Raw genomic sequence first — 14,162 nt, 5'->3', positions numbered from 1 at the left:
CCTCGCTGGTTCTCCCCAGCACTGGCTCTTCGAGGGTCAGGGAAGGTTGGGGACCCTCCTTCTCACTCTCCAGACCCCAGACTATCAGACTCGGGTGCCGTTGGCCGAGCTTGCCGGCCCCTCCGCGCCCGGGAGGGAACTGGCCTTTCCACGAACCGCCCCAGGCCTCCCGGCCCCCAGCTCGTCAGTCCAGGTCGCCGGCCGTGTCACCGTGGCCGAGCGCAAAGAGCTCGCGTCGTCGTTTTGGGAAAGCGACGCAGCTCCCTCCTCGGACGCAGTCTGTGCGTCCCAAGCCCCGGCTAGGACCGCGCCGAGTCCCTAGGACTTTGACGGGTTAGCGCAGGCGACCGCCGAGAGCAAGGCCGCCTCGGGCCATCCCCAGCCCTACCCCAGCGTCGGCTCCAGAGCCCGAGCCCCGCGGCCCAGCGCCGCGCCGGGAGAGAAGCAGCTGTTCCCAACAGCTGGGGGGCGGTGGCGCCGGGCACCCCAGGTGCGGCCGCGGCCAATCGCAGGCGTCCGGCCCGCCCCCTCCCCAGCCCGGCGCCGACCCCCGGCCCGCGGGGGAAGGGAGCAGAGAGGTGGAGAGCAGTACTCGTCACTTGTCTTCCAGCTTCCGCGGCGGGAGGGACAGAACCGGAGCCCGAGCGGCGCGGAGTCCCCCACCCCCGGCCCCGCCGCCGCGCCCCCCGCCCGCCCGCCCACCTCCGCGCCCGGACGCGCTGGCGGCCGACCCTACCCACGCCCCACCCAAGACACCTACCTAATTTCCAAGAAAGAAAAAAAAAGTCTACCTCTAAACGCGCCCGCTGCTTCGCTCGAGGACCACCCTCTCTTTTTCATTTTTGGCCTCCCAGCCTGGTGAGTGGAAACCGCCTGCACATTCTATAGAACAGGATCCTAACCCAGACGATCCGGAGAATTTGTACGGTGACCGGCAGGGGGGGCGGGAGGAGAGAGCGAAGTCAAGTCTCCGGGGCTGCTGGCGACTTCGGAAGCCGCGCGCCCCGCGCCCTCGGCCGCCCCCGGCCTCTCGCCCCCGCCGCGCCGCCGCCCTCGCCCCCGGGCTCGCCCTCGGCCCCCGGCGGCCGCGAGAGGGTGCGGGAGACGCGGAGCCGGAGGAGGCGGCGCAGCCGCTGCCCGAGCCGCAGCCGCAGCCGCAGCCGGAGCCCGAGCCGCGGGGCGGGCGCGAAGATGCACACGACCCAGAAGGACACGACGTACACCAAGATCTTCGTCGGGGGGCTGCCCTACCACACCACCGACGCCAGCCTGCGCAAGTACTTCGAGGTCTTCGGCGAGATCGAGGAGGCGGTGGTCATCACCGACCGGCAGACGGGCAAGTCCCGGGGCTACGGATTTGTAAGTTGCGCGGCTGCGGGCTGGCGTGGGCTTGGGGTTGGGGAGGGTGGGGGGGGGCGACAAAGGCCCGGCGGGGACACCGAGGACCGCGGGGGCGGGGAGGCTCGGGGCGGCGCAGGGCCTCGGGGGGGGTCGGGGTTTGCCGTGGGGGGCTCGGTGTGACAAAGTGAGAACCCCGCGGACGCGGGCGGCGCTGCCCCTTTGCTCCCGGCTGAACTGAAAGTTTGCGCGCGGCGGAGCTGGGGGAGGGAGGGCTCTGCTGCCTCGCGGGGTTTCGAGGGGACCCAGCGCCCTGCGGTGTCGGGGGGACAGGCGGAGCGGGGGTGGAAGGAGAGAACTAACCACTGCTGGATTTGCGGGCGCGCGGGGCTGGGAGGGAGGGGCCGCAGCCCCTCGGAATCGCACGCCGGGGTTGGAGGCCGGTGGTTGAGCGCGCTGTTGCTTTGTGAAAATGCGTGTCTTCAGGCGTTCTGGCTGGGGCGGGGAGGGGACACCCTAGGAGGTCTAGGGCTCTACTCCTTATGCCACCCCCCACTTTTTTTTAAATGGCAAAGATGGATTCTTTAAAAAGATGATCCTCTAGCTCTTTGCTGAACTGAAGGAGAGCATATTAAGCCTCCTGGGGATTTAAGCGTGCAAATTCAGCTGCTGGAGAGCCGGGAGCTCCAGAGTAGGACAATAGCTATGGTCGTTAGGGAGTGCTTGCTGATGGTTGGGAGCACCGGCTGGATGTGAGGCTGGACTTTCTTTAAAGCAAACAGTGCCTCTTGGGCTGGGTAGGGACCTGGTGGGGGTGGCGGTCGGGGGAGGGAGGATCTAGAGTTGCAAGACGGAATTCAGGCTTCCGACTCCCTGCTAGGCCCTACTAGCGCCCTGAAGACTTTGGGGGTGTCAGGAGGGGGTTGTTTCTTTCTTCCTCTCTGTTTTTTCTTTTCTTTTCTTTTCTTTTCTTTTTTGACGGGCGATCAAGGAGTAAGTTCCAGGAAAAGAAAAAGGAAAAGGAGGGAAGGAAGGAAGAAAAGAAAGAGAGAGAGAGAGAGAGAGAAAGAAGGAAGGAAGAGAAAGAAAGAAAGAAAAAAAGGGAAAGAAAGAAAGAAAAGAAAGAAAGAAAGAAAGAAAAAGGAGAAAGAAAGAGTTTAAGAACCCCCTCAGTTTTCTCATGAATGACTTCTCCAGTGTGATTCTTGGTTTCCTTCAGGGGTTGATTTAGAGCTTTGTATGTATGTGTGTGTGTGTATGTTGCTAAGGTCACCATGGCTGACCGAGCCGCTGCTGAGAGAGCCTGCAAGGATCCGAACCCCATCATTGATGGCAGGAAGGCCAATGTGAATCTGGCATACTTGGGAGCAAAACCAAGGATCATGCAACCAGGTAAGAAATGTTCCTCCTACCCACTCCACCCCTGCCTCTTGAGGACCCCCCCCAACTTCTGAATAGAATGAATCCCTGTTTCAGAAGACATTGTAGATGTTTAGTAAAGTTGAACCATGGCTGGTTATTCTATCAAGATATTAAATGAGCGTTGTCACCGGCTCTTGCAGGACTTGAAATGTACCTATGTGCAAAAGTAGATCTTGAGGGTCTGGACAGTTTGTACCCACCCAGACTTAGACTTGACTCATCTGTTTCAGGTATGACATACAGTCAGTCTACTCTTTTATTTTCCAGTTTCTCACCACTTGTAGATCATTCACATGTGGATTTTGTGGGCCAAATGTGTCACCTCGGGCTGGTTATACTTCCCTACATACTGTTGTCTCTCCTTCTACCACCAGTGGCCCTGTGCTCAGAGCGGGCAATCCAACTTGAACACTGACCCAAGAGAAGCCTAGGGGTAGGGGGTGGTGTCTGGATGGTAAAGCTTTAACATAAAATCACAAGACTATTAGTAATCAAAGAAAATGGGGAGATTTCAGGTACGCCTGGGCCCTCGTGTAACAGATAAACTGACACTTAGAGATGGAAAATGTTTTACTTCAAAGTCATGCAGCTATTAGTCGTCAAAAGGGAAGCAGGCTTTTGTCTATGTGAAAATTTGACCTTTTGGATTATTTACAACACTGCCTTTACCATTAGCATGAATGATTAAGAGTTGACTGTTGAGCAAATGGTGATCTTTTTCTTGGGTAAGCAACTCTGTTTTGTTAAGTCATTATACTCTTCACTCAAGTGTTTCCATCCGAAATTTTGGGAAGAGGTTGACACTTCCATCCAAACGGATTTACTAGGGAACTAGATTGTCAAGAAAGTGAGTGCATGTGCCCATATCCGTGAACATTAAAAGACTTGTGTTTGTGTGTGTGCTATCCAGAAAAGGAGACTTTGTTTTTGTGCATTTTTTAATACCATAATCTGTAAAACCCATAATCTTCCAAAGCATTGTCCAGCATGTTCCAAATTACAAAGACTTTTTATAGATCATGATTCAGAATTGCAGGAATATTTGTGACATGTAACTTCATTATCAAGTCCTGTTGTTCCTGGTTTCATTCCACAAGAATTTTTCCCTGGCCTAATTTTCTACGGTCTTCTTGTATGACTGTCAAACTTTGCAGAAAATTTTTAGTTTCCACCTGTAGCCTATTAAAATTTTTACTTGGGTCCATGATAACATCAGTAAAAAGAACTTTTAAATATATGTATGTATATATTTATAATATATATCTATAATGATAACATCAGTAAAAAGAATTTTCAAATATATATATTTGTAATATATATAATATTTATAATATTTTCTGTAAAGCATCAAAAGAATGGTGATCTTCTCCAAGTGAAAGTTGTGATTGCATTTTAATATGTAGGAGTAATAAATGCCTAACCATGCACAAATAGAGAATGTGGTATGTTTTATTGTTAGGTTTTGCCTTCGGTGTTCAACAACTTCATCCAGCCCTCATACAAAGACCTTTTGGGTAAGTCAGTTCATCAGGCCCTCCTAAGTTTTGATAAGTATCATCTGTTAACCTGCCTCTGTTATATACAGACGAGACCATCATGTCACAGAATGTTCCTTGTGATACATATTTATATATGTTTGTACCTTTTTGATGCTGATAATATAAATATTTTTAGATGAGTCAAGTTACTGACCAAGTTTGCAGCCTCCAAACCAGACAAATTTTGAGCTTATGATTAACAAAACAAAACAAAACAAAACTACCAGGTATGACTTGTGTACAAGACGATTGTGTCCCAGCACCATGATTACTGTTCAACTTGACTCAATGTTATTTATCTCTTTCTAACCTGACAGGGCTCGTATACAGTTAAGCTAACTGATCAGAAGGATACGATGATAAGAGGTGGAATAGTTCTGTTTGGAATTAAACTCTGTAACCAGTAGACTCAGACACACAAGCTCAGATGGTGATTAACGATGCATGGATGTTGGTGTTGTTTTATTTTTCACAATAGTCAATAGACCTCCGTGTGCTTTATTTTATTTATTACAGTAATGAAGTGGTGTTGATAGCTAAACTGTGTGCTTTTTACTTAATTGAAAAGAGCTGTAGTGAAAGTGTTTTCTTTTCCTCGGGGAAGGGGCTCTTTGTGTTTTTGGTTTTGGTGGTGGTGTTGAGGAGTGTTGACTTTTGACTTTGCCATGGGAAGCAAAGGGCCTTTTTTTTTTTTCTTGCTTTTAAGCTGTAGCCTGTGACTTCCACTTAACCGTATTTTTGTAGTGAGTGCTAAATTGTGTGATTTCCCTCTGTGAGAATACAGATTCATTGCTTGCATGTCCTAAGTTTCTGTTTTACTGGGGAGTTTTCTGGGAATGGGGTTCTTTCTTTTGCAATGTATATCCACTTTTAGGCCTTCTCATTTAAAGGTTCAACAAACACTCATCAGATTTCACTACTAGCCAGTTTTTTGAGTTGAGTGGCACTTTCACCTTTCAGACCTAACTCAGGTCAACAGGCTGCTCATCTTCGTGTTCCCTTTGGGCTCTGTGATTACCAGCTTTCCTCCTCTGAGTGCCCTTCTTTCCCTTCTGTTCAGACAACATAAGTGGGGGATCCCTACCACTTAAATTTACTCGGACTACTTAGAGTCTGTTTGGGCTGTATTCTACCTGATTGACATTGCTAGAACTCTAGTGACAGAGATTTCAGCTTTTTAAATAGTCTAATTGTTCAAGAGGTGTTTTATCCTCAGCTATCGTTTCTTCTCTAGTTTAGCACCTAAATATCTACCTGTGTAACCTGGAAGGTCAGATTCTAGATAGATAGATAGATAGATAGATAGATAGATAGATAGATAGATAGATAGATAGATAGATATCCACCTTATGTGTCTCCAAGGATAGACCAGAAAAAGTAATAATCATTGCACTTGGTAGGGCCAGGTTGTTTTCCATGAATACCTTCTTAAAACCTTCCCTTTAACATAGGGATTCTTCACCTTACCGCCAACTCTTACTTTTTAAAACCGTGGGAGAGTATTCTGTCCAATATGATTAGAAAGGGCCCTCATACCTCATAGCTATTTATCAGTGCCCCATCCCAACCATCCTGGGTACCGACAACAAATAGTGGGTTGATGGGTCCAGCTACTTCTGTGGGTCCTCTCCTCATTCGTCTAGACTACGTGTAAGGTGGGATTAGGGAGGAGAACATACATCCTAAGAAGTGGTGATAAACTTAGTCATGATCTCACAATAATAGTCTTGAAACAGTTATGCGGCTAAATCGATCAACAGGTATTAGCATGTGTTTATGTTTTTCTGTGCTAAGTAGGTGATACAAAATAAGGAGACTGCAAAACTAATGCAAACCAATCAAGAACTACTAGTTGCTAAGATACTTGGTATTTAGGACAAAAGGAATTCAGAATAGCAAGAAAACAGGAGAATTGGAGAGGTGCACAAGGCTTCATGGGACTTGAACTAGTCTTGGACCAGTGGGTATGTCCTGGACAGGTAACAGGAGCAAGGGACATGCCTGAGGGCTATAGGATGAGGTGAACATAAGCAAAGGCAGAGAAGAGAAAAAGATTTAGTGCATGGAGAAACCAGACTGTTTATGGAAGATATTGAGAGCTGGACATAGAAATTTGGACTGGCTGTGGTAGTCTGCATTGATCCTTGAGAAAGAAAGTAGCACAAGGAAAATAAGAATAACCAGAATAAAATGTCCTATGGAAATTTTAAATCAAGTATGCTTTGATAGTAACCTTTTGTTGTTCATCCCTGCTAATATTAAGCTGTCTTTATAAAGGATGGTGATTATTACTGTTTGCATAAGTTGTTTGAACTTGAGATTCTTATTAGAAATAGATAGCATTGCAGGCTTTCTCTTTTCTTTTTTTAAGGGGTTCTTTAACACTGCTCTAATTCCCAGAGTCTGTACCTAACAAATCACACCTGGTCATCCTCAATTCTGTTGGAATGCCACACGTTTTTATTTTAGGCCTGGAAAAAAGCTTGAGAATTTTTAATCTTACTTGACTTCTTTGAAGTTCTAGTAACTGAACTATTTTTTATGTGGTCCTTAAATGGCCCCCACTTAAGGGGGCCATTTACTGGGCTTTTCAAGAGAAAATCCTGGCTTGAAGGAATTTCTGATGCAACACAGTGGGCAGATGTATAGAGACTCGTGCATTTGCTAAACAATGTCTTAGAAATACTTTCTGGTTGCAAGAAGCATTTTCTTATTGAAACCTTAGAGAGGAAAGACTATGCATCTGTGAGTAGAAAATTCTAGGCTGGTTTAGAGCAGTTTGAAATACCCTTAAACATTTATTGAGTGTACCTTTAAGTGCTCAGGGTTTTGGGGGGGGGTTGAAGAGTTTATTTATTTATTTGAGACAGACAGAGAGAGAGAGAGCGAGAGGTGGGGAGGGGCAGAAGGGGAAGGAGAAGCAGACTCCCCACTGAGTGTGGAGCCCGATGCGGGGCTCGATCCCAGGACCCGGAGATCACGACCTGAGCTGAAGGCAGAAGCCTAAACGACCGAGCCACCCAGGTGCCCCTTAAGTGTTCAGCTTTATGCTAGTTGTATTAACACTGTACTAGATACTATACTATCCACTAAGGGGGGTTAGGAGGGACAGTAACATTAAGTGAACATCTCCTACATGCCTGGTACTAGTAAGAGATTTACATAAATCATGTAATTCTCACAATACTTATTTGACTCAAGCTGTTCATGTCAGCCAGTGAATGTTCTTTCCATGGGTGAAAAAACAGATACAGAGAGGTTAATTAACTTGCCACAGGGCTAATAAGTAATAGAGTCTGGTTCTAGATTCATAATCATGATTTTCCTGACCTCAAAAGCTGTGTTCTTTCCTCTGTCAAGTTATAGCCAGAAAGACACAATTCCATTCTCCCTTGTAATCTAGTAAGAAAACTGAGAAGCCCCCAGAAGGGTGTGGCTTAAGACAAGGAGGGAGACATCAGGTTCTTGGGACCCAAGAAGTCTTCATGAAAGAGTTAAAGCTGACCTAGATTTTTAAAGGATGGTCGAGAATAAGGTACTCTTGTATTGAGTGCCTCCTTTATTCATCATTGTAGGCTCCGTGCGTAGATAATGTTATTTAATGCACAGCAATTCAGGGTTGGAAATAATTGGATTCATGTCACATATGAGAAGTGTGAGACCAGAACGTGAAGCAAATTCCTGAAGGCTCTCTACAGAGTGAGCGCTAGACCTAGGGTGGAAAAGATTTGGATTTCAACAGGTAGAGATGGAATGAGGTTTGGCTTCCCTGGCAAAGGGACGGCATGAGCAAAGTGAGGATCTAGAAATGCGTGGCTTGTCCAGGGAGCACTGAGGAGTCCAGCTGACCCGGGTTCGAGGAAAGGTGGAAAGAAATACTGGAAGGAATGTTTTTGGAGCCAGAGCATAAAAGGCGTAGCGTGCCAAAGGGGCCACAGGTTACAAGAACAAGCAAATGGAATGAAGACTTTGCCAGCAGTCTGGTGATAGACTGGAAGAGGACACCAGTTAGGATGTCAGAAGTCACAAAGAGATGTCAGAGGACCTGAAGAAGAAAAGGAAAATGTAGTCAGTGTTTTTTGACAGTTGCCCAAGGTATCTGCCTTGTTCTTGTGCTTTTGTAACCGCTAGGTACGCCCACTGTGTGATTAATTGAGGGAAGGGACACTGGTAGGTAGGGGAGACAGAGTCTCAGATTGCCTTCATGAGCTCCTTAAACTAGTAAAAGACCTCCTAATGCAAGAATGGCTTCCGAAGCACCACCTTAGCCTTTGGTCCTTTCCTGCCTGCCTTCCTGAACGGAGGTATTTTAGGCTCTCCTTGGTCTTCTGGGTTCTCCTTTCCCTGAGCCTCTGGATTTCATGTGCCTTCCAGACGTATTCCTGACCCTTGCCAGACTTCATGTAGGGTTCTGATATGCCAGGGAACTCTACACTCTCATTGGTTGGCATTATCAAATGAAAACTATTAATATAAAATCAGTGCAGAGACAAGAGTCCTGTAAGCAGACCTGCCTATCTTCTAGTGCATTCTTCACACACACACACACACACACACACACACACTTCATCCTGCCTTTTTATAGGCTAAACTCATTTTCAGTTACCAGCATTCTTTCAAAGATACAAACCTGGTAACCATCCTGTTGTCCTTAGAGCTTTGGGAGTACAGGGGTTAATGTTTCCCTATCAGTGAGATTCATACTGGCTGGACTTCGCTGCTGATAGATGTTTTACTTTGGCCTTATAAAGACATTTTACCCGCTGGAAACCCTTGTCGCATGACAGGATCAAAAATAGCCCGGCTGCAGCCCCTGCTGTCCATCACCGCATGTAAACGGGCTTGAGTGGAGGCTCTCTTTGCAGTGTCCGCACATTGGGGACGCGGCGGCCTCCAGGGACCGGGTTTCATAAAGCCACACCTGTCGCTGTGAGTGAGTCAGTCACCTGACCTAGAGAAAAGTTTGGAGTATGTGCATGACCATGCGTCTGGTTTCTGACAAGCAGTTAAGAACATCTCTAAGTGTCCTCAGAAACACTTGATGACGTGTTTTCTCCTGGCACTGGGAAAGATCTACAAGTCTAGTAAAATCGAGTGTATTTTTATCATTGGGGTCAGAGTTCACTACCCTCTATGATAAATTCATCTTTTCCATGGGTGTTCGTTAATAAGGACTTTCAGTGAAACTCTGAAAAGACAAAGCAAAAATCTGTGTTTTCGGAAACCTAAATGTGAAGTTTTCAGTCTTGATTTCTTTAAAATACTTTAAAATAAGGATTGCTACTTGTTGCTTCTACTTCCTGTTACGTTGGCTTTGCCAACAACCAGATGGCATTATAGTGTCATATTTTTAGAAATATAGGGGGTTCTGAGGGAGATTGCTTTAAAGAAAGGTGAAAATAAGTCAGATACTCATGGGAGCATTTTCAAGGGGCAGTAATGAATCGCAAGAGTGTGAGAATTGAAATGCATGGGTTTTCTTAAAAATACCTCTTGTGATTAATTTTTTTAACAAAATTAACTTCCTAAGTAAGGTCATTGGAGTGTGTCTTGTATGTGATCTCTGAATGTATAATTTGTTAAAGGTACTTGATTTTGTTTCTTGAACTTCTACAGGATAATACATAACACAATTGATATGTATCAAATATCTATGAGTAGGGCAGATTTAAAAGCAACATGCTAATCTATTTGTTGATTTGGAGGATAAAACAAGAGTTCCTATTTGCGCAAAAAGAAAAAATGTTTCCTTACTCATTTTGTTATGTAAACATTTTAAGTTTATATGAATTTTTAGAAATATTCCTATTCCTTCCTTTTCCCTCAACCTCATCATTTCCCCAAAACCCCTTCTGTCTGTCTTGCATAGAGATAAACAAGCTGGCTGACCTTCAGGTGCCTGATAGTCAAAACAGGTTTGGTTGACCCTTGTGTCCTTATGAATTTTACGGAGAGAAAGAAAGAAAGAAAGGCAAAAAGCGTGCTGCACATCTCTTTGGGAATCACTGCCATGAATGTTGATAGCATTTCTGTAGCTTCCCACAACAGCCTCTTGTGATAGAGTGAGCTGCACTACAGTTCGTTTGAGAAGTGTGATTCTGCTGTGTTTACCACACTTTTAAACTCTTTTTTTATTTTGTCGCCTGCTTCTTGTATCATCATTATTTTTAATAAGGGTGACTGAGGTTGCAGAGAGATTAATGTGTGCTGAGTCTGCATAGCAATTTCAAGTAGGGTTGCCATGATAATAAACATACGGATTTTGTGGAAAAATTCATTTTACTTTTGGGAAATCGGCCAACCCCCTCCCTCCTCCCCGCCCCACCCCCCCGGAATTGAACGATCACGGATTACCTTTGGAGTCCTATTAGAGTCACCGCTGAGAATTTTTTTTCTCTTTGCTGCAGTTTTACGAACGCACTGCAAAATTTTCCAAAGTCTTAAAATCAGTTCAGCGTGTATTCACGACCTCTCCGGTGCGTAGCCCTCACGAACCTTGATTTATTTGCCAAACTGCTGCTGAACGATAAGCGCTGGTTCTCTTAACCGATCCTAAATCCAAGTCCCAGCAGGGAGGGGCAGCCCCCGCCCCCCCCGCCGCCCCCCTTCCCCCCCCCCCCCCAGTGCTTTTGTCGCTGAATTCCCTTCGGGGCGCTCCGTGATCCGGCTACCGCCGAGAGCCCTCCGACGGACCCCTGGCGGGGAGATATTGTGGCAACCCTATGCTCGTAATAACCACTAAATTTGAGTCTGTCTGATCTCCGAACGAGCCGCGCTGCAGACCGGGGGGGCCAGCGGCGCCTGACTCGGTGTCCCGTTTGTCCGCAGGATCCCCGCCCACTACGTGTACCCGCAGGCGTTCGTGCAGCCCGGCGTGGTCATCCCGCACGTGCAGCCCACGGCCGCCGCCGCCGCCTCCACCACCCCTTACATCGACTACACGGGCGCCGCCTACGCCCAGTACTCGGCGGCCGCCGCCGCCGCCGCCGCCGCCGCCGCCTACGACCAGTACCCGTACGCGGCCTCGCCGGCCGCCGCCGGCTACGTCACGGCGGGGGGCTACGGCTACGCCGTGCAGCAGCCAATCGCCGCCGCCGCCCCCGGCACGGCCGCCGCCGCCGCCGCCGCCGCCGCGGCCGCCGCCTTCGGCCAGTACCAGCCGCAGCAGCTGCAGACCGACCGCATGCAGTAGGGCGGCCACGTGACCAGAGTCGACTCGTCCCCCCCCCCCCCCCATTGCCCGACGTGTCGTAGGTAAGGCGAGTTAACATCGACGTAACAGCTTTCCGGAGGGGAAAAAACAAAACCCCAAAAACACAAAAAACAGCAACCAAAAAAAAAAAAGAAAAAAAAGCAAAGCTATGCTCTCGTGAAGCAGAATTCTTTTTTTTTTTTTTTTATACTCCAGTAGTGTCGTAGATGAGAGAGAGAGAGGGGAGTGGGCGCAGTTTTGGAAATCGATCCCAAAGAGAGCCTGAGTCAAGGAAAGTGGGAGTAAACAGTGGAACTTCACTTTTATAACGGGATTTTTATTTTTGCTCTTTTTATAGTATCAGGGAAGCAAACTGCCTTTTACAAGTTAGGAGATGCTATTTGAATCTAGTCGAACCAGGGAATACAGAGTGAGCAATATGTAGCTTGAATAACCTTTAAAAGCAGATTTAAAAACACACACACACACACACAATGGTGAAAGCACTGATTGTCATTTTTAGCAGTCACTATGGCCTCTAGAACTTTTTCAGGTAAGAAGATCACGTTCTTACTCTCTCAAAACATGGGCATCGAACAATCAAGCTGGGAGCGTGGCAGTGGGTAAAATGGTGGACAGGCACCAAAGCGATTTTCTCATCTCTCCTGTGGATGAGCGGGACTGTGGGGCAAGTGATGTGGAATTAATGGGTGCAAGCAGCTGTACAGACAATCAATAACACACACAGTTCTGGAAAGAACACATCACTTGTGCTTGTTTGATGAGCTTGTCACATTCTAATCCCTCTCCCCATCCTGTTTCAATTTTGGGAAACTTGTATCTGCTGGTCTCAGCAGTTCTGATTCTGAAATAGGATCAGGCTTTTACTACAACAGCCTTCTCTTTCTATTTATTGTGTTGACTCGTGGCTTACGATTAAAGGCAGGCAAAGTTTGTAGACTCTAAACCCTTAAGAACTGTCTTAAGGACGTTTCTTTCTCCTCCCCCCCCCCTTTTAAAATAATTTTACACTTTTTAGTATCTATTTCAGAGTCATATTTAAAACTATTTATTAGTGAACACAGTACACGAGACAACAAGGTGACTGAGATTACAATTCTTCGAAGGTTAACGATAATGTGGTTTATACTGTGCCTTAATAGTAATGCTATTTAAGATATTTATTTTTAAGTTTTACTATGCTGCACTCTAAAGAAAGGAACTTTAGATGTGACACTGTAAAATTATGTATTCATCTCATGGCATAAATTATTTAGTAGGTCTAGATGTAGCATATTAAATATTAACCTATCCAACGAAAGATGTTGACTTGGATTTATTTAAATTCATATGTGCACTGTATAAGAGAATCCTCTTACATTAACACATTTTAATTTATTTTAGTTTTTAGATTTTTTTTTTTAAACGAGAGATAATTGCTAGTTTCATGCTTCCTTCTCTAAGTTTTGCTCGTGTAGATCTCATTTATTGGTACTTCATTAGTTTAACACTATTCTTATGTAGTTTATGTAGTTTTAAAATGCTGCTTTACTTTTTTCTTCCAAAACTGCAATATTTGCAATTTTTATTCTTAAACTAAATTGAATACTATTTTACACTGTATTGGATTTTTATACTTGAACAATTTCGTACAAGGGAAGACAGGTTAGCATTTTTATGGACTTTTCTCCATTATCACTGGATTTACTTTAAGTATTCCCATACTAGACAGTGTTATGTAATGTAGACATGACTCTCCTGTGCAGATTATTTATTCATTGTGTATATTGCTTTATAACATTTCAGATCTTCTAATCTATTCACTTGTATTAAATATAATTTTTAAAAACTTCTGTTGCATCGATTGTTTCTAATTTTGTCATAAAGGTAAGACAACTTCTAACTCACACTAATTACATGTAACATTTTCGGTGAGCAGAGAGCTTCCCAGATGCCCTGTTTTTATACCTTTTAAGTAGATTTTATTAACCCACCATCTTTCTTATATTCAGCAAATGATCTAGGTCCTCCCCCCACAGTGAACCCTAAAGGGCTATTCATGTCACTGAAAATTGCTTAACTAAAGGTCACTCAACAGAGTGGGTGCAGAGGGGGCCAGTCCATCCAAAGCTGGAGTTGGGTAAACTGAGGTTTGGTATTAAGAGTCTACCGCTTTCCAGCAATACGAATGGAGTAGGTTGCTTTTTGTAATCCACTTTTGGGGTGAGGTTTTCTTTGATTTCTATAATATTGGGACAATAATACTGGTCTCACACAGTTACTTAAAGTATATCAATGACTTGGCCCAAAGCCAAATATATAGTAAGCTCTTGATAAATGATCACTGGTAGTAGTTGATGTAATACCCTACAGTAAAAGCTAACCAAAAAGGAAGTCACCTTTTGGAATGTTTTCATTTTTCAATTTTTGTGCACATCGACATGGCAGTCTCTGATAACGTGTGTTTTAGAACATCAAATTCATTTTGATGGCAAGATTCATTTGACTGGCATATTGACTGTCTTAAAGTGTGTATATTATGTTAATTATGGAATGGATTGTTGGTTGGTCCCTTGGTCTTGGGATTTACCAAACCTGTGATATAATGTCTTTTATCGAACTCCATTCCTTTGCGAAAATTATGAGCAGCAGAAAGTTGTGATAACAGATTC

At 45.5% G+C, this 14,162-nt stretch overlaps 1 protein-coding gene across 3 annotated transcripts; it reads left to right on the top strand.

Moving 5' to 3' along the window:
- Positions 1–440: 440 nt before the first annotated feature.
- Positions 441–13,343, top strand: RBM24 (RNA binding motif protein 24). Of its 3 annotated transcripts, none has more exons than XM_045866329.3 (4): positions 441–1,359; positions 2,607–2,730; positions 4,220–4,274; positions 11,127–13,343. In XM_045866329.3, exons 1-4 carry the CDS (start codon positions 1,192–1,194, stop codon positions 11,488–11,490), a joined length of 711 nt encoding a protein of 236 aa, XP_045722285.1. In that variant the 5' UTR covers positions 441–1,191; the 3' UTR covers positions 11,491–13,343. The 3 variants fall into 3 exon arrangements, with proteins under 3 accessions (XP_045722285.1, XP_045722287.1, XP_045722286.1); XM_045866331.3 differs by lacking the exon at positions 441–1,359 and adding an exon at positions 1,776–2,029; XM_045866330.3 differs by lacking the exons at positions 441–1,359; positions 2,607–2,730; positions 4,220–4,274 and adding an exon at positions 9,236–10,213.
- The last annotated feature ends 819 nt before the right edge of the window (positions 13,344–14,162 follow it).

Source organism: Mirounga angustirostris, unplaced genomic scaffold (assembly GCF_029215605.1).
Source record: "Mirounga angustirostris isolate CCGP_5_RB_7025 unplaced genomic scaffold, mMirAng1.0.hap1 SCAF_8, whole genome shotgun sequence".
In the NCBI taxonomy this organism is placed as follows: Eukaryota; Metazoa; Chordata; class Mammalia; order Carnivora; family Phocidae; genus Mirounga; species Mirounga angustirostris.
The sequence above is the reverse complement of the archived record's forward strand: the minus strand, read 5'-3'. Positions and strand labels throughout refer to the sequence as shown.